Source organism: Pongo abelii, chromosome 2, assembly GCF_028885655.2.
Source record: "Pongo abelii isolate AG06213 chromosome 2, NHGRI_mPonAbe1-v2.0_pri, whole genome shotgun sequence".
Taxonomy (NCBI): Eukaryota; Metazoa; Chordata; class Mammalia; order Primates; family Hominidae; genus Pongo; species Pongo abelii.
The window spans coordinates 151653020-151680228 of NC_085928.1; the positions used below are offsets into that span (position 1 = coordinate 151653020).

At 39.6% G+C, this 27209-nt stretch overlaps 1 protein-coding gene across 1 annotated transcript in view; it reads right to left on the bottom strand.

The window, feature by feature from the left end:
- GK5 (glycerol kinase 5) overlaps positions 1-27209 on the bottom strand; it is a 74184-nt gene that overhangs the window by 15269 nt on the left and 31706 nt on the right. The window contains exons 6-12 of the mRNA XM_002814127.5: positions 21230-21305; positions 19970-20031; positions 19669-19742; positions 19404-19464; positions 16408-16534; positions 14928-15032; positions 10933-11027 (exon numbers count right to left, since the gene is read on the bottom strand). Coding sequence (XP_002814173.1) covers positions 10933-11027; positions 14928-15032; positions 16408-16534; positions 19404-19464; positions 19669-19742; positions 19970-20031; positions 21230-21305 — 600 coding nt within the window. The remainder of the gene's footprint in view (positions 1-10932; positions 11028-14927; positions 15033-16407; positions 16535-19403; positions 19465-19668; positions 19743-19969; positions 20032-21229; positions 21306-27209) is intronic.

The following is a 27209-nucleotide window of genomic DNA, read 5'->3' on the forward strand; positions in this document are numbered from 1 at the left end:
TTTTACTATGTAGAATAGCTTTCTACAAAATGTACTTTTTAGTGTCATAACTTAAATCAAATATGTTGTCAGACATTAAAACTATACCCTGGCCAGGTGCAGTGGCTCACACCTGTAATCCTAGCACTCTGGGAGGCCAAGGAGGGAGGATTGCTTCAGCCCAGGAATTCAACACCATCCTGGGCAACAAAGCAAGATACCACCTCTACAAAAAACTTTAAATATTAGCTGGGTGTGATACACACCTGTAGTTACAGCTACTTGGGAGGCTAAGGTGGAAGGATTGCTTGTGCCCAGGGTTTTGAGGCTGCAATGAGCTGTGATCGCGTTACTGCACTCCAGCCTAGGTGACAGAGTGAGACAGGGTCTAAAAAAAAACACCACTACACTCTTCTCTCTTAGCTTAATAGTCTTACTGCCTAATATCAGAAATAATCCAGCCTAACATGTTCTCAAAAGAGCCAAAATGTTGAGCTGGAAATATGTATTAATCAGATGAGGTTTCTACTCATCTTTGTATCTCCAGAAATGTAAGGCAATTCTGGGACACAAAGATGAAAAACAGGCCAGGCACAGTGGCTCACACCTGTAATCCTAGCACTTTGGGAGGCCAACAAAGGTGGATCACTTGAGGTCAGGAGTTCAAAACCAGCCTGGCCAACGTGGTGAAACCCCGTCTCTACTAAAAATACAAAAAATTAGCCGGACGTGGTGGCAGGCGCCTGTAGTCCCAGCTGCTCGGGAGGCTGAGGCAGGAGAATGGCATGAACCCAGGAGGCAGAGCTTGCAGTGAGCAGAGATGGCGCCACTGCACACTAGCCTGGGCAACAGAGCAAGACTCCATCTCAAAAACAAAAACAAAAACAAAAAACATGAAAAACAAAGATCCCTGCTGGAGCTTGCAGTCTCACAAGGAAACAGACAAGAGTCTCACAAGAGTGCCAACACACCAAAATGGTCATTTCAAGGACATCCAGTGCTGTCAGGAAATTATGATTCTCAGAAAAAGCACCTTCTAGCTTCAGGGTTTTGACACATCATCCCTTTACCTACCTTCTACCACCCTTTCTCCTAATTAATTCTTACTCCCTTCCAAATCTTGGTTTGGCTTCCTCAGGGAAAACTCTGGACCCCAGAGACTAGATGAGGTCTCTGCTTTTATGGAACCCTGTAACTTCCCAGCATACCATGCACCACAGTTTATAATCACATATTCTGCTTGATGGTTTGTTGAAACCCCACCTTCCTCAATACACTGTAAGTACCACAAGGTGGAACCTTGTCCGATGTACTCCCAGTGTGTCTCTTGTGCCTAGCACTATATCTGGCTCCCCATGGGAGAACAATACACATTTGGTGAATAAATGAACAAACAATATTTTTCTTAATGACTTAAGAAATTCTATATTACATCGTATCTTTGCCATAGCTATGATTTCCCTCCTACTGAGATTTTATTTTAATTTTTCAAATCTATTAACACCTTCTGGTGTTATACGTTTTAATTAGTATATACTATATACATTTTAATTAGTAAATTAATATATATTTAATATTATATATAATAATATATATAAATATATATACTATACAAATACTATATACGTTTTAATTAGTAAAAACGTATATAGTAAATCTGGTTTATATCAGATGGTATAGTATCATAAAACTAAGATTAGTCAGATTTGGCCAGTTCAATTAGTCCCTAGCAAAATGCTATGTTTTTTCCTGCATAAATATGACTTCTTCCAGGATATCACAGAAATACTGCTTTAACTGGCCTGAAATCTGTTTGGTGCCATAGGCAAAACTAGTAGTCTCCTGCCCCAGAACACAGACTGCACCATTCAGACATCCTAGTCACTCACAAAACTAGAGGTGGCAATCACAGGACTTGCTGGCTTCATCCCCTTCTTAGGAAACTGCTTGAATCCACAGGACCTGTTAACTAAAGCTGCCATGTTTCATGCTCTAGTCCCAATGCCATCACCACAGCTGTAGACGGTGAGTACAGCTGACTCAGTGTCTGACTGAAACGCAAAAGGACAAGGTGGTCCAATCAGATTCTCTCCCCTGAAAACCAAAACCAGGAAACCCGAAGAAAAAGACCTCATCAATGGGGGAACTGAAGCTAAAAGGATGCATAAGGTAGAGGAAGGTTGTATGTGATATTTCTAAGTTGTGAAGAGCAAAAAGTGTAAGAAAAATGATGACAATTAAGCAGAAGCTATGGAGGAAGAAAGGACACAGAGCAAAGCTGGTAATGAAAAGAGAAAAGCAGAACAGAAAGAAGCAGGAACCCAAAGAACACTAAGAACTGCTGTCAGTTGCTGACTGCTTTCCAATCCCAGTCCTCAAGAGTATGTGGACAAAACAGCTTCTCTGTCTATCCTATTACTGCCATCATCACAGTAACTCTAACGTCCAGGTAGATGACCACTGATTCTTGCCTCTAATACCTATTTCAGTATCCCACTCCCCAAACCATGAGCCCTGCTAGAGGAAAGCCATAATGGTTGCACTAACTGATGCCACCCCCAGTGTATGGCTCCCACCCTTTCTGCCATTCCCTGAAGTGGCTGTCCTAGACTTTCCCATTTTCCCCAAAGCTCATCCAGTACCCCTTTCTCAGTAGATTCCTTTGAGAAAATGAGACTATTAGGGGCCTTCAACATCCAGATCCCGATTATCTAAAGCTGTAACAATATTCTAAAACTAAAGGCAGTTTCACAGATACATAAACCTTCCTTCCTTTCATGCCCCATCCCTCATTTTCTCTAGTTGTTGACATAGACAGATTATAGGTGATCTTCCCTCCTATTTTCCAAACAGTTTAGTATTAACACATTATTGCTGTTTGATTTAACTTTCAATTTCCAGTTAAAGTTTCATTTTACACAGGGAAATACATGACCTACGGTCAACCTACCACCTCTCCCAACTACCCTCTACTGCCAGTATATGGGCAGGTTGCAATCATGGCAGGACATGGACACCTTGCTATCAAGAGGAAATTAAAAATCAAACCTGTGATAGTTTTGTCTAAATCTTTTGGGTTTAATACTTAAAAATATATACTTTATATTATTATTATTATATAATATATGTAATTATTATATTATATTACAGGTCTGTGAGGTGATAGAGAAGTCAAAGACAGACTTGCTAAGACAAGGTGACTACTAAGTCCTGTAGCACATTTTTCAGAGAGAAGAAAAGAACCAGTAGTTGCCTAATCAAACCTTACCTTGCTGAGGACAATTATTCATCTAATCTTTTTCCTGAAATCTCAATTAGATAAAAAATTTTCACTTTCTGGACTATGATAGGTGCTATTTAGAGGTTCCCTCACATCATCCTGAAGAGGATGCAATGGAATCAATTCACAAGCTTTCGGTCCTTTAGGATAAAGTACACAAAATAAAAATATTACAGGTATTGAAATAATGCTCATTTTAAAATCTAGTTTGGAAGTATGATATTTTTAAAGATTTAAAACACCCTGACCTAATTTTTTTTTCTACCAACTTCTATATTATAAACCAAAACTCAAATTTTGGACTTTTGTAACTAATTGCCTGAATATGAGATAAGCAAGAAGAAAGAGAAAGTTGTATTTTTTGAAAGGAAAAAATATTTAGAGGAAGATTAAAAATAGTATGATCTTTCCCAAAAAAAAGTTTCGTAAACTTTAACTAAAGTATATGATACACAGATATATAACTTTCATAATAATGTACTTGAAAAGTTGTTTTATAAAAGTATTTGTAATAATATTCTAAAATTAAAGGTAGTATCAGAGATCTTTCAATTAAATACAAAGTTAAATGTTACAAAATCAAGACTTCTCCTAGGTTCATTTTTTGATTAAGCAAAGTAATCAATACTCCAACACAACAATTAATGAAAAGAGATTTTGGGGAGTGGCAGCCAAGATGGCCGAATAGGAACAGCTCCGGTCTACAGCTCCCAGCGTGAGCGACGCAGAAGACAGGTGATTTCTGCATTTCCATCTGAGGTACCGGGTTCATCTCACTAGCGAGTGCCAGACAGTGGGCGCAGGACAGTGGGTGCAGCGCACCGTGAGCGAGCCAAAGCAGGGCGAGGCATTGCCTCACTCGGGAAGCGCAAGGGGTCAGGGAGTTCCCTTTCCTAGTCAAAGAAAGGGGTGACAGATGGCACCTGGAAAATCGGGTCCCTCCCACCCTAATACTGCGCTTTTCCGACAGGCTTAAAAAACAGCGCACCAGGAGATTATATCCCGCACCTGGCTCAGAGGGTCCTACGCCCATGGAGTCTCGCTGATTGCTAGCACAGCAGTCTGAGATCAAACTGCAAGGCGGCAGCGAGGCTGGGAGAGGGGCGCCCGCCATTGCTCAGGCTTGCTTAGGTAAACAAAGCAGCCGGGAAGCTCGAACTGGGTGTAGCCCACCACAGCTCAAGGAGGCCTGCCTGCCTCTGTAGGCTCCACCTCTGGGGGCAGTGCACAGACAAACAAAAAGACAGCAGTAACCTCTGCAGACTTAAATGTCTCTGTCTGACAGCTTTGAAGAGAGCAGTGGTTCTCCCAGCACGCAGCCGGAGATTTGAGAATGGGCAGACTGCCTCCTCAAGTGGGTCCCTGACCCCTGACCCCCGAGCAGCCTAACTGGGAGGCACCCCCCAGTAGGGGCAGACTGACACCTCACACAGCTGGGTACTCCTCTGAGACAAAACTTCCAGAGGAACAATCAGAAAGCAGCATTCACGGTTCATGAAAATCCGCTGTTCTGCAGCCACTGCTGCTGATACCCAGGCAAACAGGGTCTGGAGTGGACCTCTAGCTGACTCCAGACCCTGGAGTCCAGGACCTACAGCTGAGGGTCCTGTCTGTTAGAAGGAAAACTAACAAACAGAAAGGACATCCACACCAAAAACCCATCTGTACATCACCATCATCAAAGACCAAAAGTAGATAAAACCACAAAGATGGGGAAAAAACAGAGCAGAAAAACTGGAAACTCTAAAAAGCAGAGCGCCTCTCCTCCTCCAAAGGAACGCAGCTCCTCACCAGCAACAGAACAAAGCTGGACGGAGAATGACTTTGATGAGTTCAGAGAAGAAGGCTTCAGACGATCAAACTACTCTGAGCTACAGGAGGAAATTCAAACCAAAGGCAAATAAGTTAAAAACTTTGAAAAAAATTTAGACGAATGTATAACTAGAATAACCAATACAGAGAAGTGCTTAAAGGAGCTGATGGAGCTGAAAGCCAAGGCTCGAGAACTACGTGAAGAATGCAGAAGCCTCAGGAGCCGATGCGATCAATCGGAAGAAAGGGTATCAGTGATGGAAGATGAAATGAATGAAATGAAGCGAGAAGGGAAGTTTAGAGAAAAAAGAATAAAAAGAAACGAACAAAGCCTCCAAGAAATATGGGACTACGTGAAAAGACCAAATCTGCGTCTGATTGGTGTACCTGAAAGTGACGGGGAGAATGGAACCAAGTTGGAAAACACTCTGCAGGATATTATCCAGGAGAACTTCCCCAATCTAGCAAGGCAGGCCAACATTCAGATTCAGGAAATACAGAGAATGCCACAAAGATACTCCTCGAGAAGAGCAACTCCAAGACACATAATTGTCAGATTCACTAAAGTTGAAATGAAGGAAAAAATGTTAAGGGCAGCCAGAGAGAAAGGTCGGGTTACCCACAAAGGGAAGCCCATCAGACTAAAAGCGGATCTCTCGGCAGAAACTTCACAAGCCAGAAGAGAGTGGGGGCCAATATTCAACATTCTTAAAGAAAAGAATTTTCAACCCAGAATTTCATATCCAGCCAAATTAAGCTTCGTAAGTGAAGAAGAAATAAAATACTTTACAGACAAGCAAATGCTGAGAGATTTTCTCACCACCAGGTCTGCCCTAAAAGAGCTCCTGAAGGAAGCACTAAACATGGAAAGGAACAACTGGTACCAGCCACTGCAAAATCATGCCAAATTGTAAAGACCGTCGAGGCTAGGAAGAAACTGCATCAACTAACGAGCAAAATAACCAGCTAACATCATAATGACAGGACCAAATTCACACATAACAATATTAACTTTAAATGTAAATGGACTAAATGCTCCAATTAAAAGACACAGACTGGCAAATTGGATAAAGACTCAAGACCCATCAGTGTGCTGTATTCAGGAAACCCATCTCACGTGCAGAGACACACATAGGCTCAAAATAAAAGGATGGAGGAAGATCTACCAAACAAATGGAAAACAAAAAAAGGCAGGGGTTGCAATCCTAGTCTCTGATAAAGCAGACTTTAAACCAACAAAGATCAAAGGAGACAAAGAAGGCCATTACATAATGGTAAAGGGATCAATTCAACAAGAAGAGCTAACTATCCTAAATATATATGCACCCAATACAGGAGCACCCAGATTCATAAAGCAAGTCCTGAGTGACCTACAAAGAGACTTAGACTCCCACACAATAATAATGGGAGACTTTAACACCCCACTGTCAACATTAGACAGATCAATGAGACAGAAAGTTAACAAGGATATCCAGGAATTGAACTCAGCTCTGCACCCAGCAGACCTAACAGACATCTACAGAACTCTCCACCCCAAATCAATAGAATATACATTTTTTTCAGCACCACACCACACCTATTCCAAAATTGACCACATAGTTGGAAGTAAAGCTCTCCTCAGCAAATGTAAAAGAACAGAAATTATAACAAACTGTCTCTCAGACCACAGTGCAATCAAACTAGAACTCAGGATTCAGAAACTCACTCAAAACCGCTCAACTACATGGAAACTGAACAACCTGCTCCTGAATGACTACTGGGTACATAACGAAATGAAGGCAGAAATAAAGATGTTCTTTGAAACCAATGAGAACAAAGACACAACATACCAGAATCTCTGGGACACATTCAAAGCAGTGTGTAGAGGGAAATTTATAGCACTAAATGCCCGCAAGAGAAAGCAGGAAAGATCCAAAATTGACACCCCAACATCACATTTAAAAGAACTAGAAAAGCAAGAGCAAACACATTCAAAAGCTAGCAGAAGGCAAGAAATAACTAAAATCAGAGCAGAACTGAAGGAAATAGAGACACAAAAAACCCTTCAAAAAATTAATGAATCCACGAGCTGGTTTATGGAAAGGATCAACAAAATTGATAGACAGCTAGCAAGACTAATAAAGAAGAAAAGAGAGAAGAATCAAATAGACGCAATAAAAAATGATAAAGGGGATATCACCACCGATCCCACAGAAATACAAACTACCATCAGAGAATACTACAAACACCTCTATGCAAATAAACTAGAAAATCTAGAAGAAATGGATAAATTCCTTCACACATACACCCCCCCAAGACTAAACCAGGAAGAAGTTGAATCTCTGAATAGACCAATAACAGGCTCTGAAATTGTGGCAATAATCAATAGCTTACCAACCAAAAAGAGTCCAGGACCAGATGGATTCACAGCCGAATTCTACCAGAGGTACAAGGAGGACCTGGTACCATTCCTTCTGAAACTATTCCAATCAATAGAAAAAGAGGGAATCCTCCCTAACTCATTTTATGAGGCCAGCATCATCCTGATACCAAAGCCGGGCAGAGACACAACAAAAAAAGAGAATTTTAGACAATATCCTTGATGAACATTGATGCAAAAATCCTCAATAAAATACTGGCAAACCGAATCCAGCAGCACATCAAAAAGCTTATCCACCATGATCAAGTGGGCTTCATCCCTGGGATGCAAGGCTGGTTCAATATACGCAAATTCAATAAATGTAATCCAGCATATAAACAGAACCAAAGACAAAAACCACATGATTATCTCAATAGATACAGAAAAGGCCTTTGACAAAATTCAACAACCCTTCATGCTAAAAACTCTCAATAAATTAGGTATTGATGGGACGTATCTCAAAATAATAAGAGCTATCTATGACAAACCCACAGCCAATATCATACTGAATGGGCAAAAACTGGAAGCATTCCCTTTGAAAACTGGCACAAGACAGGGATGCCCTCTCTCACCACTCCTATTCAACATAGTGTTGGAAGTTCTGGCCAGGGCAATCAGGCAGGAGAAGGAAATAAAGGGTATTCAATTAGGAAAAGAGGAAGTCAAATTGTCCCTGTTTGCAGATGACATGATTGTATATCTAGAAAACCCCATTGTCTCAGCCCAAAATCTCCTTAAGCTGATAAGCAACTTCAGCAAAGTCTCAGGATACAAAATCAATGGACAAAAATCACAAGCATTCTTATACACCAATAACAGACAAACAGAGAGCCAAATCATGAGTGAACTCCCATTCACAATTGCTTCAAAGAGAATAAAATACCTAGGAATCCAACTTACAAGGGATGTGAAGGACCTCTTCAAGGAGAACTACAAACCACTGCTCAATGAAATAAAAGAGGATACAAAGAAATGGAAGAACATTCCATGCTCATGGGTAGGAAGAATCAATATTGTGAAAATGGCCATACTGCCCAAGGTAATTTATAGATTCAACGCCATCCCCATCAAGCTACCAATGACTTTCTTCACAGAATTGGAAAAAACTACTTTAAAGTTCATATGGAACCAAAAAAGAGCCCGCATCGCCAAGTCAATCCTAAGCCAAAAGAACAAAGCTGGAGGCATCACGCTACCTGACTTCAAACTATACTACAAGGCTACAGTAACCAAAACAGCATGGTACTGGTACCAAAACAGAGATATAGATCAATGGAACAGAACAGAGCCCTCAGAAATAACACCGCTTATCTACAACTATCTGATCTTTGACAAACCTGAGAAAAACAAGCAATGGGGAAAGGATTCCCTATTTAATAAATGGTGCTGGGAAAACTGGCTAGCCATATGTAGAAAGCTGAAACTGGATCCCTTCCTTACACCTTATACAAAAATTAATTCAAGATGGATTAAAGACTTAAACGTTAGACCTAAAACCATAAAAACCCTAGAAGAAAACCTAGGCATTACCATTCAGGACATAGGTATGGGCAAAGACTTCATGTCTAAAACACCAAAAGCAATGGCAACAAAAGCCAAAATTCACAAATGGGATCTAATTCAACTAAAGAGCTTCTGCACAGCAAAAGAAACTACCATCAGAGTGAACGGGCAACCTACAAAATGGGAGAAAATTTTCACAACCTACTCATCTGACAAAGGGCTAATCTCTAGAATCTACAATGAACTCAAACAAATTTACAAGAAAAAAACAAACAACCCCATCGAAAAGTGGGCAAAGGAAATGAACAGAAACTTCTCAAAAGAAGACATTTATGCAACCAAAAAACGCATGAAAAAATGCTCATCATCACTGGCCATCAGAGAAATGCAAATCAAAACCACAATGGGATACCATCTCACACCAGCTAGAATGGCAATCATTAAAAAGTCAGGAAACAACAGGTGCTGGAGAGGATGTGGAGAAATAGGAACACTTTTACACTGTTGGTGGGACTGTCAACTAGTTCAACAGTTGTGGAAGTCAGTGTGGCGATTCCTCATGGATCTAGAACTAGAAAATACCATTTGACCCAGCCGTCCCATTACTGGGTATATACCCAAAGGATTATAAATCATGCTGCTATAAAGACACATGCACACGTATGTTTATTGTGGCACTATTCACAATAGCAAAGACTTGGAACCAACCCAAATGTCCAACAGTGATAGACTGGATTAAGAAAATGTGGCACATATACACCATGGAATACTATGCAGCCATAAAAAATGATGAGTTCATGTCCTTTGTAGGGACATGGATGAAACTGGAAATCATCATTCTCAGTAAACTATCGCAAGGACAAAAAGCCAAACACCGCATATTCTCACTCATAGGTGGGAATTGAACAATGAGAACACATGGACACAGGAAGGGGAACATCACACTCTGGGGACTGCTGTGGGGTGCAGGGAGCGGGGAGGGATAGCATTACGAGATATACCTAATGCTAAATGACGAGTTAATGGGTGCAGCACACCAGCATGGCACATGTATACATATGTAACTAACCTGCACATTGTGCACATGTACCCTAAAACTTAAAGTATAATAATAATAAAATAAAAAAAGAAAAGAGATTTTGATTTTTTTTTTTTTTTTGAGACGGACTCTCACTCTGTCGCCCAGGCTGGAGTGCAGTGGCGTGATCTTGGCTCACTGCAACCTCCACCTCCCAGGTTCAAGCAATTCTCCTGCTTCAGCCTCCTGAGTAGCTGGGACTACAGGCACGTGCCACCATGCACAGCTAATTTTTTGCATTTTTAGTAGAGATGGGGTTTCACCATGTTAGCCAAGATGGTCTCGATCTCCTGACCTCGTGATCCGCCCGCCGCGGCCTCCCAAAATGCTGGGATTACAGGCGTGAGCCACCGCGCCCAGCCAAGATTTTGATTTTTAAAAAAGGTTTAAAACTTACAAATGTACAAGTGCAAAATATACACATACATATACATGTGTGTGCATATGTGTGTGATGTATGTACCTTGACATTATTTCTCTTAATTCTCAATGGCTTATTTCCTCTAAGTAAAGAATGCAAATTTACTGATACATTCCCCCCACTGTGAAATGGCTATTTTGGGTCATGATAAAGTAATGCTAAGTCTTATGTAAAAGTTCTATGATAAACCTGCCAACTCTTAGGTTACACACAGTTCTAAGCAGAAGTCAGCTGAATTCTATCAGCACAAGCGAAGCCAGCAGGGCCAATTCAGGATGCTCTGCTTCCTCATGGAATTCATGCTTGGTCAGAGCATAACTTCTCAGCCCTAAAATCTACCTTTCATCTTAGTTCTGTTCAGTGCTCAAATTTTAAGGTAACAGAGTGGTAGATATATAAGTTTGGGTGTGGCAGGAGGAGAAAAATATTTGTAATTGCCATTAACTTTAAAAAATACATACCTGTAATCCACTAAAAGATGGAACAAAACAAACTCCTTCAGAATCCTCCAAACTTTTGGCCATTTTTTCAGTCTCAGCAGCATCTGTGAAAAGGTCTGCAAAAACAAACAAACAACAAAAAACCCTAAAACAAAATGAAGAGGTTAGAGAGGCACAAACAGAATTATGTTCCATGATAGTATTTACCTGTATCAACATTTATTATGAATATAATGTAAAAGATTGCCCACTTAAAAGGATCAGCACAAAGACCATTCTGTTCTGGTACTATCTGAATTCTCACCCTGCATAGGTTTCCAGGCCCATAGAAGGGAGACAGGAGGTAGAAGGCCCTCTTAGATAGGCTCTGTATGCAGCAGGCCTTACTTTTTTTTTTTTTTTTTTTTTTGAGACAGAGTTTCACTCTTGTTGCCCAGGTTGGAGTGCAGTGGCGCAATCTCGGCTCACCGCAACCTCCACCTCCCAGGTTCAAGCAATTCTCCTGCCTCAGCCTCCCAAGTAGCTAGGATTACAAGCATGTGCCACCACGCCCAGGTAATTTTGTATTTTTAGTAGAGATGGGGTTTCTCCATGTTGGTCAGGCTGGTCTTGAACTCCTGACCTCAGGTGATCCGCCCGCCTCAGCCTCCCAAAGTGCTGGGAATACAGGCGTGAGCCGCTGCACCCAGCCACTTTTTCCTTTAAAGATATTTGGGCTGTTTAAAAAATCAATTCTATGTAGGATTTTTGGCATTAAAAAATTATTCTCTGAAAGATAAGAGCCATCCTAGGTTTCTGATGAAAGTATCATCTACTTGTAATATAATACCCAAGAAAATTAACTGAAATACTCCATCTAATAAGTTAAATAAGGGGCCAGTAACAGATATATTAAAAGTCAATTTTTAAAAAACAAGAAAACAAAAAAACCAAGACAATTAATTTAGTAAACTTTAACTGAAGTATATGATATACAGACCAGAAAAATGCACAAATCCTAAGTGTATATAGCTAGATGAGTTTTCACAGTGTGAATACACCCAAGTAACTGACACCCAGGTCAAGATACAAATTTCTTTGGTTAAACATCATACTCGTGAGATTCATTCACACTGTTACATGTAGTTAGTTGTACTCCATTCATTCTCACCTCTATATTGTATTCCATTATGTGACTATAGACAATTTATCAATCTATTCTATTAGTGATATACATCTGGGTAGTTCCTAGTGTTTGGCTAATAGAAACAGATCCCAATGAACATTCATGTACATTATTTTTGCTGGACATATGTATACACTTCTGTTTATTAACACAAAGGAATGGAATGGCCAGTTCTAAGGTCTTCACATTTAGAACCAGCTTTAACAGATAACTGCCAAATAGTTTTTCAAAGTGGCTCTACCAATTTAAGGCTCCTGCCAGCGGCACGAGAGTTCCAGTCACCTATCTTCCTGCCAATAATTGATATTGTCTATGATTTTCAGTTTAGCTGTTTTGGTAGTATTACATGGTGGTTTGATTTTGGATTTCCCTGCTGACTAATAAAGTTAAATGCCTTTTCACTGGCCATTTGGATATCCTTGTTTGTAAAGTGACTTCCGAATGAGTATGTAGGACTGAACAGCATAGATCAGAAGAAAAGACTCGGTCATAATAAACATTGCTGGCTTTAGAGAGCCTTAATTAAGTTGACTTTATATCATTTTATGATTTGTTATATAACTAAATTAATATACTTAAATTCACTAAAGACATTTAAGGAGCACTTATATTAAAACTCAAGTTAATGAGGATCACTCAATAATAACTACAAATTTTACTCAAAATGACAGTTATCAAATCCGTAAGTTTCATCCATCTGTTCAAAATGTCCAGATAATGCATCAAAATATCTCTACCACTTCAAAAACTAATGTTAAAAACACTGGTTTTAAGCCGAGTATGGTGGCGTACCTGTAATCCCAGCTACTCAGGAGGCAAATGCAGGAGGATCACTTGAGCCCAGGAGTTTGAATCCAGCCTGGACAACATAGCGAGACTCCTATCTCTTTAAAAAAACTGGTTTTAAAATCTATACTTTTTAACGAATCATGTCCAAATGTTCAATTTTTACAAGACAAGATGTAGGAAAACATACTAGACAGTTGGTTTGAGGAAAGTTTTTGGTAACAGACAAAGAAACAGAAAACAAAGAGAGATTATCTTATTCACATTCTTCACTGTTACATCCCTTCCTTGAAGAATTTCTCTAAATAATCTTCCACTTAATCTGTTGTCAAATAAGCTAACTGATAAAAAGTCTTTCAGAGTAAGCACACTCCATTCTCTCTCTCCCACTGAATGCAACTAAGAATCTTGGAGGAATAAATGGAAAAGCCATCTGGGGACTCCCTGTTTTTATGTTTTCTCGGATATTCCTGGCCTAGACTCAGAGATAGCCTGAAACCCAAGGACTCAGATCTGTACACTGAGTGCAAATATGAAGAGCTTCAGTAGAAGCTCCTTTCTGGTCTCAACAGTAAGAGACAAGGGTCTCTACAGGACAGAGTGGAGAGATCCTCACTTTTTGTTTTCTTTAGATTTTTTTCATTCTCCCAGGCAATCCTATGGTAGCAGCAATGGCAGCCCAGTAGCACAGGCACATAAAACTGCAAGCTAAGAGTATGGGGGGAAATCCCTGTTGCTTGCTTCTTCCCGCGCCCCTGCTCCCCTTGGTCTTGCCTGCCCCTGGCAATCCTGTGGCTGCACTGACAGCAGACAGAGCAGCAGAGGCAACCAAAACTCAAAGACGAGAGGTTAAGAAAAAAAATCCCTTTTGCTTTCCCTCTTTTTTTTTTCTTTCTTTCTTTTTTTTTTTTTTTTTTTTTTTAGACGGAGTTTTGCTCTTGTTGCACAGGCTGGAGTGCAATGGTGTGTGATCTCGGCTCACCACAACCTCCACCTCCTGGGTTCAAGTGATTCTCCTGCCTCAGCCTCCAGAGTAGCTGGGATTACAGGTGCACACCACCATGCCCGGCTAATTTTGTATTTTTAGTAAAGACAGGGTTTCTCCATGTTGGTCAGGCTGGTCTCGAACTCCCAACCTCAGGTAATCTGCCCACCTCAGCCCCACAAAGTGCTGGGATTACAGGCGTGAGCCACCGCGCCCAGCCTTCTTTCTCTTTCCTTGTTTCCTTTCTTTCCCTTCTTTACTCCTCTCTCTCTGACCCCCCTCTTCTCCTTCTCTCATCCCTTTTGCCACTAGGCTAGGGAGGTAGAAGTAGTAGCAGGTGTTCAGTAGAGAAACTAAAGCACCAGCTTTCTAGCCAGAACACCAATATGGGGATCCCCTGAGAGTCAAAAGGTACCAGGGAGATTACTGAGAGAAAGGAGCTCAGGAAAAATTACCTTATAAAGGTTTTTATGAACTCCTAGTCTCACTCTTGAGCTGCACATGTAAAGATATGACCCTAAACAACAAGCCTAAGGCTTTGAGAACTAATCTCCAGGCAAACCACCACCCAGACTGACCACTGGGTGGCATAAATGAGGGTCAGATCCAAATAGCACTGCAAAAGCACTGAAAACTGAACTGACACTGGAACCACAGCCCAAAATGTGCATTTCTTTAATTATTGTATGTGAACAGCATTTCATTATAGTCATTTGATCGTAAAATACCTGTACTTCAGTCCTTTGCCCATTTTTGTCATGTTATTAATTTTTCTGACATATGCTACAAATTGTTTTTACCAATTTGTCTTTTAATTTTGCTTATGGCATATCTCTCCTTACCCACTAATATTTTATATAGTTAAATCTATTATTCTTTTTCTTTATGGTTCCTGTCTTTAAGACCTAGCCTTTTACCATTTTGATATCATAAAAATACTTTATATTTTCTTTTAATAGACGTCTTTTTATTTTAGTGTTTCATTTGAACAATCCATTTGCTCCCTACTAATCTGCAATCCTGTGGCATTCTTGAATTCTTTAGGTCTGGCTTGTGAAATCCATTTAAAAGACAACTTACCTAACTGCTGAGCCCATTTTATGGCAGTACCAGTGTCTCCTGCATTGCTTTCAGCTAAGCATACGACTTCTTGCCCAATCTTCCACCCAATTAATGGATAAAAGCCTTGCAAAGCAAACAATGAAAGTTAAGTCAAATATATGCATAATTCATTATAGAGACTTCTACAATGTAATGATTTGGTTATCTCAAAAAACTGCAAAGTGCCTCTGAAGTCAGACTGTGGACATTCAAACTCCAGCCCTCTTACATTTACTAGCTGTAGTCTTGCAAGTTTCTAACCTTTTAGCCTCAGTTTCCTTAACTACAAAATGGCCTACCTCAGAGAGCTATGAAATGAACAAACTGAATTAACACATAAAAAGAACTTAGCACAATGCCTGGCACATAATATGAACAATAAATACTAATTTGTATTAGCTATAGGCATGTCTACATCTCTAGAAACATGGCAATAAATATTTTAATCGAGAAATAAAAGGGTACTATGAGATTGGTTTGCCAGAGAACTATGCTATTGTATTTATCTGTGGTTTTCAAACAAGGCTCCTAAATAGAAACAATCTAATAGAATTATCAACATTTTCTAATTCCATTTTCCTAGTTAGGGGAAAAAGAAGAGCTTGAGGAGGGATAAAAGGTAGGAAAAAGATTTTTTAAGCCACCTCTTAGTAACCATGTTACGGAAACAGGGCCCAAACTAAGAGCTCTCAGCCCTCCAGAGTATAGTTCTATAATCTAGATTTCTTGGTTTGTAAATCCCAGGATTTGTTCTATTAAAAAGAGCAAATTCTTGGCAATTGTCATTATCCATTGCATTGGTCACTAGCTGAGGATTACCACTCAAAGAAATTCACAAAATAATTTTCTAACAAATAGAAAAAAAAAATTTAGAACCCTAGTAAGAAGTTGTTTTTTTTTTTTTGGAGACAGAGTCTCACTGCGTCACCCAGGCTGGAGTGCAGTGGTGCGATCTCGGCTCACTGCAACCTCTGCCTCCCCGGTTCAAGTGATTCTCCTGCCTCGGCCTCCCGAGTAGCTGGGATTACAGGTGCCTGACACCATGCCCAGCTAATTTTTTTGTATTTTTAGTAGAGACGGGGTTTCACCATGTTGGCCAGGCTGGTCTCAAACTCCTGACCTAGGGTGATCCGCCCACCTCAGCCTCCCAAAGTGCTGGGATTACAGGCGTGAGCCACCATGCCCAGCCCCTAGTAGGAGTTTTGAACAAATACAACATGTATTATAGAAAAATACTCAGAAAGCTGACCATATATCCTGAATTTTTCAATAATATCATTCTTGTTTTTTATGCTTTTCACTTAAAGGGAAAAGAAAGGGAAATGATAATTAACTGTCTTTAAGAATAAAATATGTTAGAGAGTATCACAAAATGGGAAAATAGTATAAGTATCACAAAAGTTAAATATGAACAGAAGTGATATTTTATTAATAAATAGGATAAATTCTAACTACTTACCTCCAGTAGTCTGTTGAAGGCTATTTCCAGTGTTAATATCCAAAAATGTCCCAGTTCCCATGGTTAATTTCACATCACCTGTTTGGAAGCAGCACTCTCCAAACATGGCTGATTGCTGGTCAGCAACCTACCAAAAATGTTCAAATGTAAACCCATTGCCCTTAACAGTGGCCAATTTTATTATAGCCCATTGTCTCACTTATTGTACTCTCATGATTAAACATCTTCATTTCTTTTTCCTTTTCCTTAAAATTAAAAAAAAAATCCCAAAGAGAATAGGGGGCAACAACCATAGGATAGGAGTCTCCCTAGGACTAATACTCTGCAGATAACTAACATGCCTCAGGAATTGTTTTTATTATGGGTTTTTTGTTGTTGTTGTTTTGTTTTTTAGAGACAGGGTCTTACTCTGTCACCCAGGCTAGAGTGCAGTAAGATCACAGCTCACTGCAGCCTCAAACTTCTGGACTCAAGTGATCCTCCTACCTCAGCCTCCCAAGTAACTAGGACTACAAGGCAGCTAGGACTACAGGTGCACACCACTACACCCAGCTAATTCTTTTTCATTGAGACAGAGTCTCACTCTGTCGCCAGGCTGGAGTGCAGTGGCGCGATCTGGGCTCACTGCAACCTCCACCTCCTGGGTTCATGCCATTCTCCTGCCTCAGCCTCCCAAGTAACTGGGACTACAGATGCGCGTCACCACGCCAAGCTAATTTTTGTATTTTTAGTAGAGGTGGAGTTTCACCATGTTGGCCAGATGGTCTCGATCTCTTGATCTCATGATCCACCTGCCCCAGCCTCCCAAAGTGCTGGGATTGCAGGCGTGAGCCACTGAGCCTGGCCAATTCTTTTAAATTTTTTTTGTAGAGATGGGGTTTCACTATATTACCCAGACTAGTCTCAAACTCCTGGCCTAAGGCGATCCTCTCACATTGGTCTCCCAGAATGTTGGGATTACAATCGTGAGCCACCATGCCTGGCCTGCCTTAGGAATTTTTAATGGGTAACCTACTTCACGACTTTTAAGTATCTGTGAATAATCTTAGAAACGAAGGTAAGAGGCCGGGCGCGGTGGCTCACGCCTGTAATCCCGATACTTTGGAAGGCCGAGGCGGGCGGATCATGAGGTCAGGAGATCAAGACCATTCTGGCTAACATGGTGAAACCCGGTCTCTACTAAAAAAATACAAAAAATTAGCCGGGCCTGGTGGCGGGTGCCTGTAGTCCCAGCTACTCGGGAGGCTGAGGCAGGAGAATGGCGTGAGCCTGGAAGGCGGAGCTTGCAGTGAGCCGAGATTGCACCACTGCACTCCAGCCTGGGCAACAGAGTGAGACTCCGTCTCAAAAAAAAAAAAAAAAAAATGATGATAAGAATAAAAATGATACCCAAAAAAAACTAAGATTTTTTTTCATTTTCAACTTATATTCATTTCATTCATTAGTCAAAATAACTAACCCTCACAAATTTATTTTATTAAACAATATAAAACATAGGTAAATGTTTTGATATAAATAGATGTAAGTAAAAACCATCTATTTCCCAACCATACATTTTTGTTAAAATAAAAATTGTAACATTTTGTTAATATAGTCAAATGTAGATATACAAACAGCAACATTTTAAGGATCAAAACTCATCTAAAGGCTGGGCCTGGTGGCTCATGCCTATAATTCCAGCACTTTGGGAGAACTGAGGTCAGAAGTTCGAGACCAGCCTGGCCAACATGGTGAAACCCCATCTCTAGGAAAAATACAAAAATTAGCCAAGCATGGTGGTGCACACCTATAGTCCTAGCTACTCAGGAGGCTGAGGCAGAAGAGTCGCTTGAACCCCAGAGGCGGAGGTCACAGTGAGCTATCGGTGAGATCATGCCATTGCACTCCAGTCTGAGAGACAAGAGTGAAACTCCATCTCAAAAACAACAACAACAACTAATTTAAAGAACCCTCTGTCACTAATTGGTAACTCTTCCAGCCATACCTTAATCTAACCCTGCATCCATGCCTTCACTGAATAAGACCAATCCTCTCTAAATGATAATGAATTTGTAACTTGGAAATTAAATTCCCTTTCCCTCAGCTGCTCCCCCAGCTACTGTGGAGACTGCACATCTTGCAACAGGTGGTCTATACCTCCTGCTTAAGCTGCCGCAGGAAATCAAAGGCAATGTGAAAGGACTCTTAAAAATCAAAAACAGGCTTGGCACAGTGGCTCATGCCTGTAGTCCCAGCACTTTGGGAGGCAAAGGCGGCGGAAGGCCCCAGTCTAGGAGTTCGAGATTAGCCGGGGGAACGTAGCAAAATCCTATGTCTATCAAAAATACAAAAAATTAGCCAGGTGTCGTGGCACACACCTGTGGTCCCGGCTACTTGGGAGGCTGGGGTGGAAGAATCACCTGAGCCCAGGAAGCCGAGGCTGCAGTGAGCCGTGATTATACCACTGCACTCCAGCCTGAGTGACAGAGTGAGACCATGTCTCAAAAAAAATAAAAATAAAAAATGGCAAATATTTCATTATTCTACAAACTTATTTACTGGTAGATGCTGGTTAAGGACTTTATTAAATGTACATACAACTTTCTCTGCTAGTTTAAGTTGCTCTAACACTGTTTGTGGTTACACTTTATCAAACAGAACATAAATATTTGCCCCATCACTGAGTTTTGTCTCAGAGTACCAAATGTAAACTAAATACTACTCAGAATTTTAAAAAATTTTTAAAAATTTAAGTTTTCTGAAAAACAATATACAGGCAAGTCAGAAAAGGTTATAAAGTACTTCCATGATAGAATACTGGCTCAATGGTCCCCTTCCCAAAAATATAGCAGATACTCTGGTCATATCCAGGGACCTTTAACTTAAAAAGAAAAAAAAAATACTTTAATCTTACTCTGCCAAAGACCTTCTGTTTCTCTTAAAGCTAGTCCCAATTATTAATACATATTACTTTAGTTTATACTATACAAAGGGAATCCCTCAAGTTTCCTACTTACCAAGGCAACTATTGGTATAGGCACACCAAATATCTCTTCATCCACTGATCCAAAATTGTGGCTTCAAATAAAATTCATTAAAAAGTTAGTTACAGCTCTAGAAACATTAGTTTTAAAACTCAGCAAATTGTTTTTTTGCATAAGCCAAAAAGTTACATAATGAACACACAAGTCCTTCAAACATGTAATAAAATGTTTTTCCCCAGAAAACAAAATGAATTCAAGAACCATTGTGCTGGTTACTATGTCTGATGTTTATTATTACCTTGTGTCCCTCACGGGAGGTAGGAGAGAAAGTGGTATCGAAATTAGAGAGGTAATCATCCCACTCCAACACATCTGAGCATAAAAACATATCATCAGAATATACATATTTACATATATCAAACCTCTACACATATATCAAAACATCATGTTGTACAGGATATATTTGTCAATTAAAAATAAACTAATTTTAAAAATTTAAATCTAAATTTAAATTTAAATCTAAATTTAAATCTAAATCTAAATTTAAATCTATATTACACAAAAATGTGTGATTCAAAAAGAAGAAAAAAATTTTTTACCTTATATGGGTCAAAAAGTCCAGTTGTACTAGCATTTGAAAAATCTGTGGCATATACAGAACCTAAATTTAAATAGGAAAAATACATTTATTATCAGACAGTATAAATCAACACCTATCCATAGTATATAATATAGACCTTTGTCTACCCTCAAATTCATTCCAAAATGTGTATTTTCTTTTTTTTTCTTTTTTTTTTTTTTTGAGATGGAGTTTCACTCATTGCCCAGGCTGGAGTACAAAGGCACGATCTTGGCTCACCGCAACCTCCGTCTCCCAGGTTCAAGTGATTCTCCTGCCTCAGCCTCCCGAGTAGCTGGGATTAGAGGCATGTGCCACCATGCCTGGCTAATTTTATATTTTTTAGTAGAGATGGGGTTTCTCCATGTTGGTCAAGCTGGTCTCGAACTCCCGACCTCAAGTGATCAGCCCGCCTCAGCCTCCCAAAGTACTAGGATTACAGACGTGAGCCACCGCACCCGGCCCAAAATGTGTATTTTCAATGTGAAGTCTCCAAAAGCAATTTCCCACTTAATATTTATGAACTTTTATAGTTGTGCAAAAGTACTTACATACATGTTGTCACTTTATGATCTCCCAGTTTAAAGATGACAAAGAGGCTCAAAGATGTTAATGTCACCCACAGTTATACCCACTAACAAAAGGGCAGATTTGTTACTCAACTTGTCTTATCATCCTTGAAATTAAGACTGTTCCCCAGTCTTATATTGAAGTTTCATCACAATTTATTTAAAAATTGTCCTCCTCTTATAATAAATCTAGAATAAGTCAAGCTTTACTAGAACATGTTGTTATTACAGTACCAAAGAGCAGTACGTCTGGAGTACAGGAAGGGGGAAAAAAAAAAAAACTTCTGGCCAGGTGCGGTGGCTTATGCCTGTAATCCCAGCACTTTGGGAGGCTGAGGCAGATGGATTGCTTGAGTCCAGGAGTTCAAGACCAGCCTGGGCAACATGGCAAAACCCTGTCTCTACTAAAAATGCAAAAAATTGGCCAGGCATGGTGGCACATACCAATAGTCCCAGCCACTGAGGGGGCTGAAGCGGGAGGATCGCTTGAGCCCAGGAAGCTGAGGCTGCAGTGAGCCATGATTACACCACTGCACTCCAGCCTGGGTGACAGAGCGAGACCCTAGCTCAAAAAAAAAAAAAAAAAAAAATTACTTCTACTTTTTTTAGGCAAATCATTTCTCTTGATCAAATTTCGGTTATTTAAAATAGATCTTCCAGGTCATCTTTACCTTTTGTGAGCTTATATAACAACCAGGTATCAATAGTCCCAAAGCAGCAATTTTCTTCTTCAACTGCCTTTTGCACCTTGAAAACACAACAGCACAAAATCGATTCAAAAAGGCTAAATTACTAAGTGCATGATTAAATGCAGATCAGTGATACAATATAAACCCATTTTTATAAAAATTAATATGTACACAAAAAAATTTCTAGAATATATTCCAAATGGTTCTAAGTGATTATTATATAGGGCATGAGATCTAGCCAGGGGAGAGAGGGAAGATTTTCATTCTCATACAATATTTCTGAAAGGTTTTAGTTTTATACCAAGCATGTGTTAGTTACTTTGGTGTTTTTTTTTTTTTTTTTTTTTTTTTTTTAAATAACAAAGTATACACATTTTTAGTTTAAACATACACTAATCGGCTGGGTGCGTTGGCTCATGCCTGTAATCCCAGTACTTTCGGAGGCCGAGGCAGATGGATCACCTAAGGTCAGGAGTTCAAGACCAGCCTAGCCAACATGGTGAAACCCCATCTCTACTAAAAATGCAAAAACGGGCCGGGCATGGTGGCTCACACCTGTAATCCCAGCACTTTGGGAGGCCGAGGTGGGTGGATCACGAGGTCAGGAGATTGAGACCATTCTGGCTAACACAGTGAAACCCTGTCTCTACTAAAAAATACAAAAAAAAATTAGCTGGGCATGGTGGCGGGCACCTGTAGTCCCACTACTTGGGAGGCTGAGGCAGGAGAATGGCATGAACCTGGGAGGTGGAGCTTGCAGTGAACCGAGATCACACAACTGCACTCCAGCCTGGGCAGCAGAGTGAGACTCTGTCTAAAAAAAAAAAAAAAAAAAAAAAGCCCAAAGCTGGGATGGCATCCTATGGCCCACAGGCCAAATCCAGCCTACTCTGTTTTTGTACAGCAAATTAAAAATGGTTTTCATAATTTTTAATGGTTAAAAAGACAAAAGGAGAATATTTTGTGACACATGAAAATTATATGAAACTCAAATTTCAGTGTCCATAAGTAAAGTCTTATTGGAACACAGCTATGCTCATTTGCTGCCTACGGCTGCTTTCATGGCAGAGTGGTTGTGACAAAAACCTTATGCCCCTCAAAGCCTAAAATATTATTAACAGGCCAATTCTTGGCATAAAGCATGCCAAGGGAAACAGAAGTGTCAACACCTCTTTAAACTATAATAGCTAGTAGAGAAACTGAAATGCCTGTTAGGGTGTTATTAACATACTGAAAAACAATTTCTTGAAACAAAGTTTATCACCTTTATAACTCTTATTTGTCCTTCAAGACCAGCATTTCCTGGCTTTGTCCAAGCCTGCCCCACTCCCACACTCCTTCTAACTCAGTCTGTAGCATTCTGTGGATAGCTTCCATTTAGCCATTATCTCACACCATTACTGCCTCCCTACTAGACCCTTAGCTCTTTAAGGGCAGGGACAAGATTGCATTTATATTCATATCCCCAACACCTAGGAGGGTTCCCAGCAAATAGCAGATGTTCCAAAAAATACTTAAGTAAGTAAATAACTGAAATAAAAAGAAAAGCAAATGGAAACATTTAAAGATAAATTATACTTTAATAGTAGAAAGGATCAGTAAAATGAAAACAAATGACATGAGTTCCAAAAACGAGGTCATTTGTAAGTTATTTATAATACAAGTACTTTAAGATTCCATTCAAGAGTTATGCCACTTAAATATAGAATGCTTTAAAGTATTATTACATTTCAAACTCTTGTTAAATTTAGAAAATTTTATTCTAAACTTTGTTCCAGATACAACTTTTTTTAATAGCCAAAAGTTAACCTGTATTTCAGTGAGTAGCACAATGCCTGACAGGTGGTAAATTCATCCATCTATTAAAAAAATATTCATGAGTCAGGGCCTCTGATAGGTGCTAGGCCCTTAGGAGGCTAGGGTGACACAGAGTAGACATCAGGGCTTCCTAAGATAGGAGGACCTAGTTCAACCCCCCTCACATTGGCTAAGGACTACAAATTGCTCTACCCTAAGAGTAGGAGTAAACTAGAAGAACAGGCTCTCATAGGAACTACAAGTCAGATTTGAATCATCTCAATTATTAAGGTGGATTGAGATAATCTTGTTAACTGGAAGAATGGAAAAAACAAACATAAATCATATCAAGAGCAAGACAGTATTATGTTAAGGCTCTCAAATGCTACACACAATTTTACAGATATAATGTCAAGGTCACATATATACACATATATACAAATACATAACCAGGCATATGAAGAAAAACAAAAACAGGAAAAAAAAAAAAGACAGTCCATGGGAGCTACAGACGATGGAATTCACAGTCATGGACTTTAAAATAAACATGCTAATTATGTGGGAAAAAATAAAAATTATAGAACTAAAAAATTAAGAACTTGATGGGTTTTAATAGCACATTAGAAACAATTGAAGAGTGAAAAATAGATTGGAAGACAGGTTGGAATAGACTGGGTAGAATGAAGCACAGAGAGACAAAAGGATGGAAAATATGTAAGACAGGGTTAGATATACAGGGGATTTAGTGAGAAGGTCTAAATTTGAAAATGTACAAGAGGGGACTCCAATTTCCGTCTGATAGGTAAAGAGCTTGGAAGTCATTACTTACATCCTCACAAAAAAAAAGTTGAGCAAACTGAAAATCAACAACTCTCCTTAGATCCATAGAGAATTGAGGTCATAGGGCAATGGCCCATATTTGGGCCTTGAGAAAAAAAGAAGATAAGGAGAATGGAGCAGAAATTATATTTGAAGAGATAACACCTGGGAATTTTTCAAAATCAACAAAGACCTCAAGCAACAAATTCAAAAAGCCCTACAAACCTCAAGTAGCTTGCATAAAAGACACTAAACCTAGATAATAAGCACAGAAAATATGTTTGATAAATTCAATACCCATTCATAATAAAAAGTGTCAGCAAACTTAGGAAAGAAAGGGAACTTCCTTAATTTGATAAAGCATAAAGGATAGCACCCCAAAACCAAATTCATACTAAGTAAAGAAATGTTGAAAGCCTTTGGTCCAAGATCAGAAACAAGAAAAAGAATTAATGATCACTCCTTCTAATCAACATATCCTGGAGGTCCTTGCCAATGAAAAAGAAAAAAAGTGTTAAACCAGCAGAAAAAAAATCTAGTCATCTGCAAAAGACATAACTGTACACACAGAAACATCCCTTGCAAAAAAAGCTATTAGATAAGTTACTAGAATAACTAAGTGAATTCAGCAACATTACTGGATTAAAGGTCAATTCACAAAAAGTAACTATATTTCTAAAGACCAGCCAAAAAGAAGTATAAATAATTTTTTTTTTTTTGAGACAGAGTTTGGCCATGTCACCCAGGCTGGAGTGCAGAGGCGCAGTCTCAGCTCACTGCAACCTCCACCTCCTGGGTTCAAACGATTCTTCTGCCTCAGCCTCCCGAGTAGCTGGGACTACAGGTGCGCGCCACCACGCTCGGCTAATTTTTGTATTTTTAGTAGAGACAGGGTTTCACCATATTGGCCAGACTGGTCTTGAACTCCTGACCTCGTGATCCGCCCACCTCGGCCTCCCAAAGTGCTGGGATTACAGGCATAAGCCACTGCGCCTGGCAAGAAGTATAATAATTTAAAGGGCTAGTTAAAATAGCTACAAAAGATATCAATTGCCTAACAATAAGTCTACACATTAAAAAAAAACTTTAAGTGGGGCTAGGTGCAATAGCTCACACCTATAGCCCAGCACTTTGGGAGGCCAAGGTGGCAGGATCACTTGAGCTCAAGAGTTTGAGGCCAGCCTGGGAAACATAGCAACACTCTGTCTCTATTAAAAGTGAAAATATTTGGCTGGGCGCTGTGTCTCATGCCTGTAATCCCAGTACTTTGGGAGGCCGAGGCAGGTGGATCACTTGAAATTAGAAGTTCAAGACCAGTCTGGCCAATATGGTGAAACCCCATCTCTACTAAAAATACAAAAATTAGCCTCCTATAATCCCAGCTACTTGGAAGGCTGAGGCAGAAGAATCACTTGAACCCAGGAAGTAGAGGGTGTAGTGAGCCGAGATGATGCCAATGCATTCAACCTGGGTGACAGAGTGAGACTCTGTCTCTAAATAAATAAATAAATAGTGAAAACATTAGCCAGGCATGGTGGCACACGCCTGTAGTCCCAGTTACTCAAGAGGCTGGGGCAGGAAGCTCACTTGAGCCCATGAGTTTTGAGGCTATAATGAGCCACGATCATGCCGCTGCACCCCAGCCTGGGTGACAGAGCAAGAATCTGTCTCAAAACAACCAAACAAAAATTTTTTTAATGGCAAAAGATCTGAACAGACACCTCACCCAAGATATACCGATGGTAAATAAGCATATGAAAATATGCTCTGTATCACAAGTCATTAGGAAACTGTAAACAATGAATATTACTACACACCTATTGAAACAATAAGATACTACTACACACCTATTAAAATAGCTAAAATCCAAAGCACTGACAACATCAAATGTTGGCAAGGATATGGAGCAAGAGGAACTCTCCAACTGTTGGCGGGAATGCAAAATGACACAGCTACTTTGGAGGATAGCCTGATAATTTCTTACAAAACTAAATGCAGTCTTACCATATGATCCAACAATCATACACCTATTTACTCAAATGAGTTGAAGATTTATGTCCAAATAAAAACCTGCACACAAAAGTGTATAGCAGTTTTATTCATAATTGCCAAAAACTGGAAGCAACCAAGATGTTTTTCAACAGGTAACTGGATAGGCCGGGCACGGTGGCTCATGCTTGGAATTCCAGCAGTTTGGGAGGCCAAGGCAGGTGGATCACTTAAGGTCGGGAGGTTGAGAGCAGCCTGGCCAATATGATGAAACCCCGTCTCTACTAAAAATACAAAAATTAACTGGGCATGGTGGCAGGCACCTGTAATCTCAGCTACTTGGGAGGCTGAAGCAGGAGAATCGCTTGAACCTGGGAGGTGGAGGTTGCAGTGAGCTGAGATCATGCCACTGCACTCCAGCCTGGGTGACAGAGTGAGACTCCGTCTCAAAAAAAAAAAAAAAGGTGATTGGATAAACTGTGCCACATTCAGACAATAGAATATTATTAGGTGATAAAAAGAAATGAGCTATCAAGGCACAAAAATTCATGGAGAAACCTTAAATGCATATTGCTAAGTGAAAGAAGCCAGTCCATAAAGTCTATATACTATATGATTCCAACAATATGATATTCTGGAAAATACAAAGCTATAGACACAATAAAAATATCAGTGTCACCCAGGGTTCAGAAAGAGATGTGAGTAGGTGAAGGATAGGGAATTTTTCAGGACAGTGAAACTATGGTGTATAATAGTACTGCAATGGTAGATACATTACATTAATAATAATGTTTCCATATTGGTTCATTAATTGTAGCAGATGTACCACCATAATACAAGATGCTAATAACAGCAGAAACTGTTGGGGAGTAAGGGCATATGGAAACTATATTTACTGCTGAATGTTTCTGTAAACCTAAAACTACTCTAAAATTAAAGTGTATTAATTTTTTAGAAAACAAAGGACTGAGGTGCTTCACAAAAGGATATACAAATGTTAAGTATGTGAAAAGACATCAACTTTGTTAGGAAATAGAATAATGCAAATTAAAGCCACATGAAATTGAGAAGTGTGAGTTTTCCCATACTGTTCCTTTTTCAAGATTCTTTTGCTAATTTGGGTTCCTCAAATTTCTATGTGAATTTTAGGATCAGCTTGTCTGCTACAAAAATAAAAAAGCAGGAATTTTGGTAGAAATTGTATTGTACCTGTAGATAAATTTGAATACTATAATCTTAACAGTATTAAATATTCCAATCCATGTATATAAGATGTCTTTCCATTTATTTAGGCCTTCATTAACTGTATTCAACAATGTTTTGTACTTTTCAAAGTATATATTTTGTAGTTAAGCTT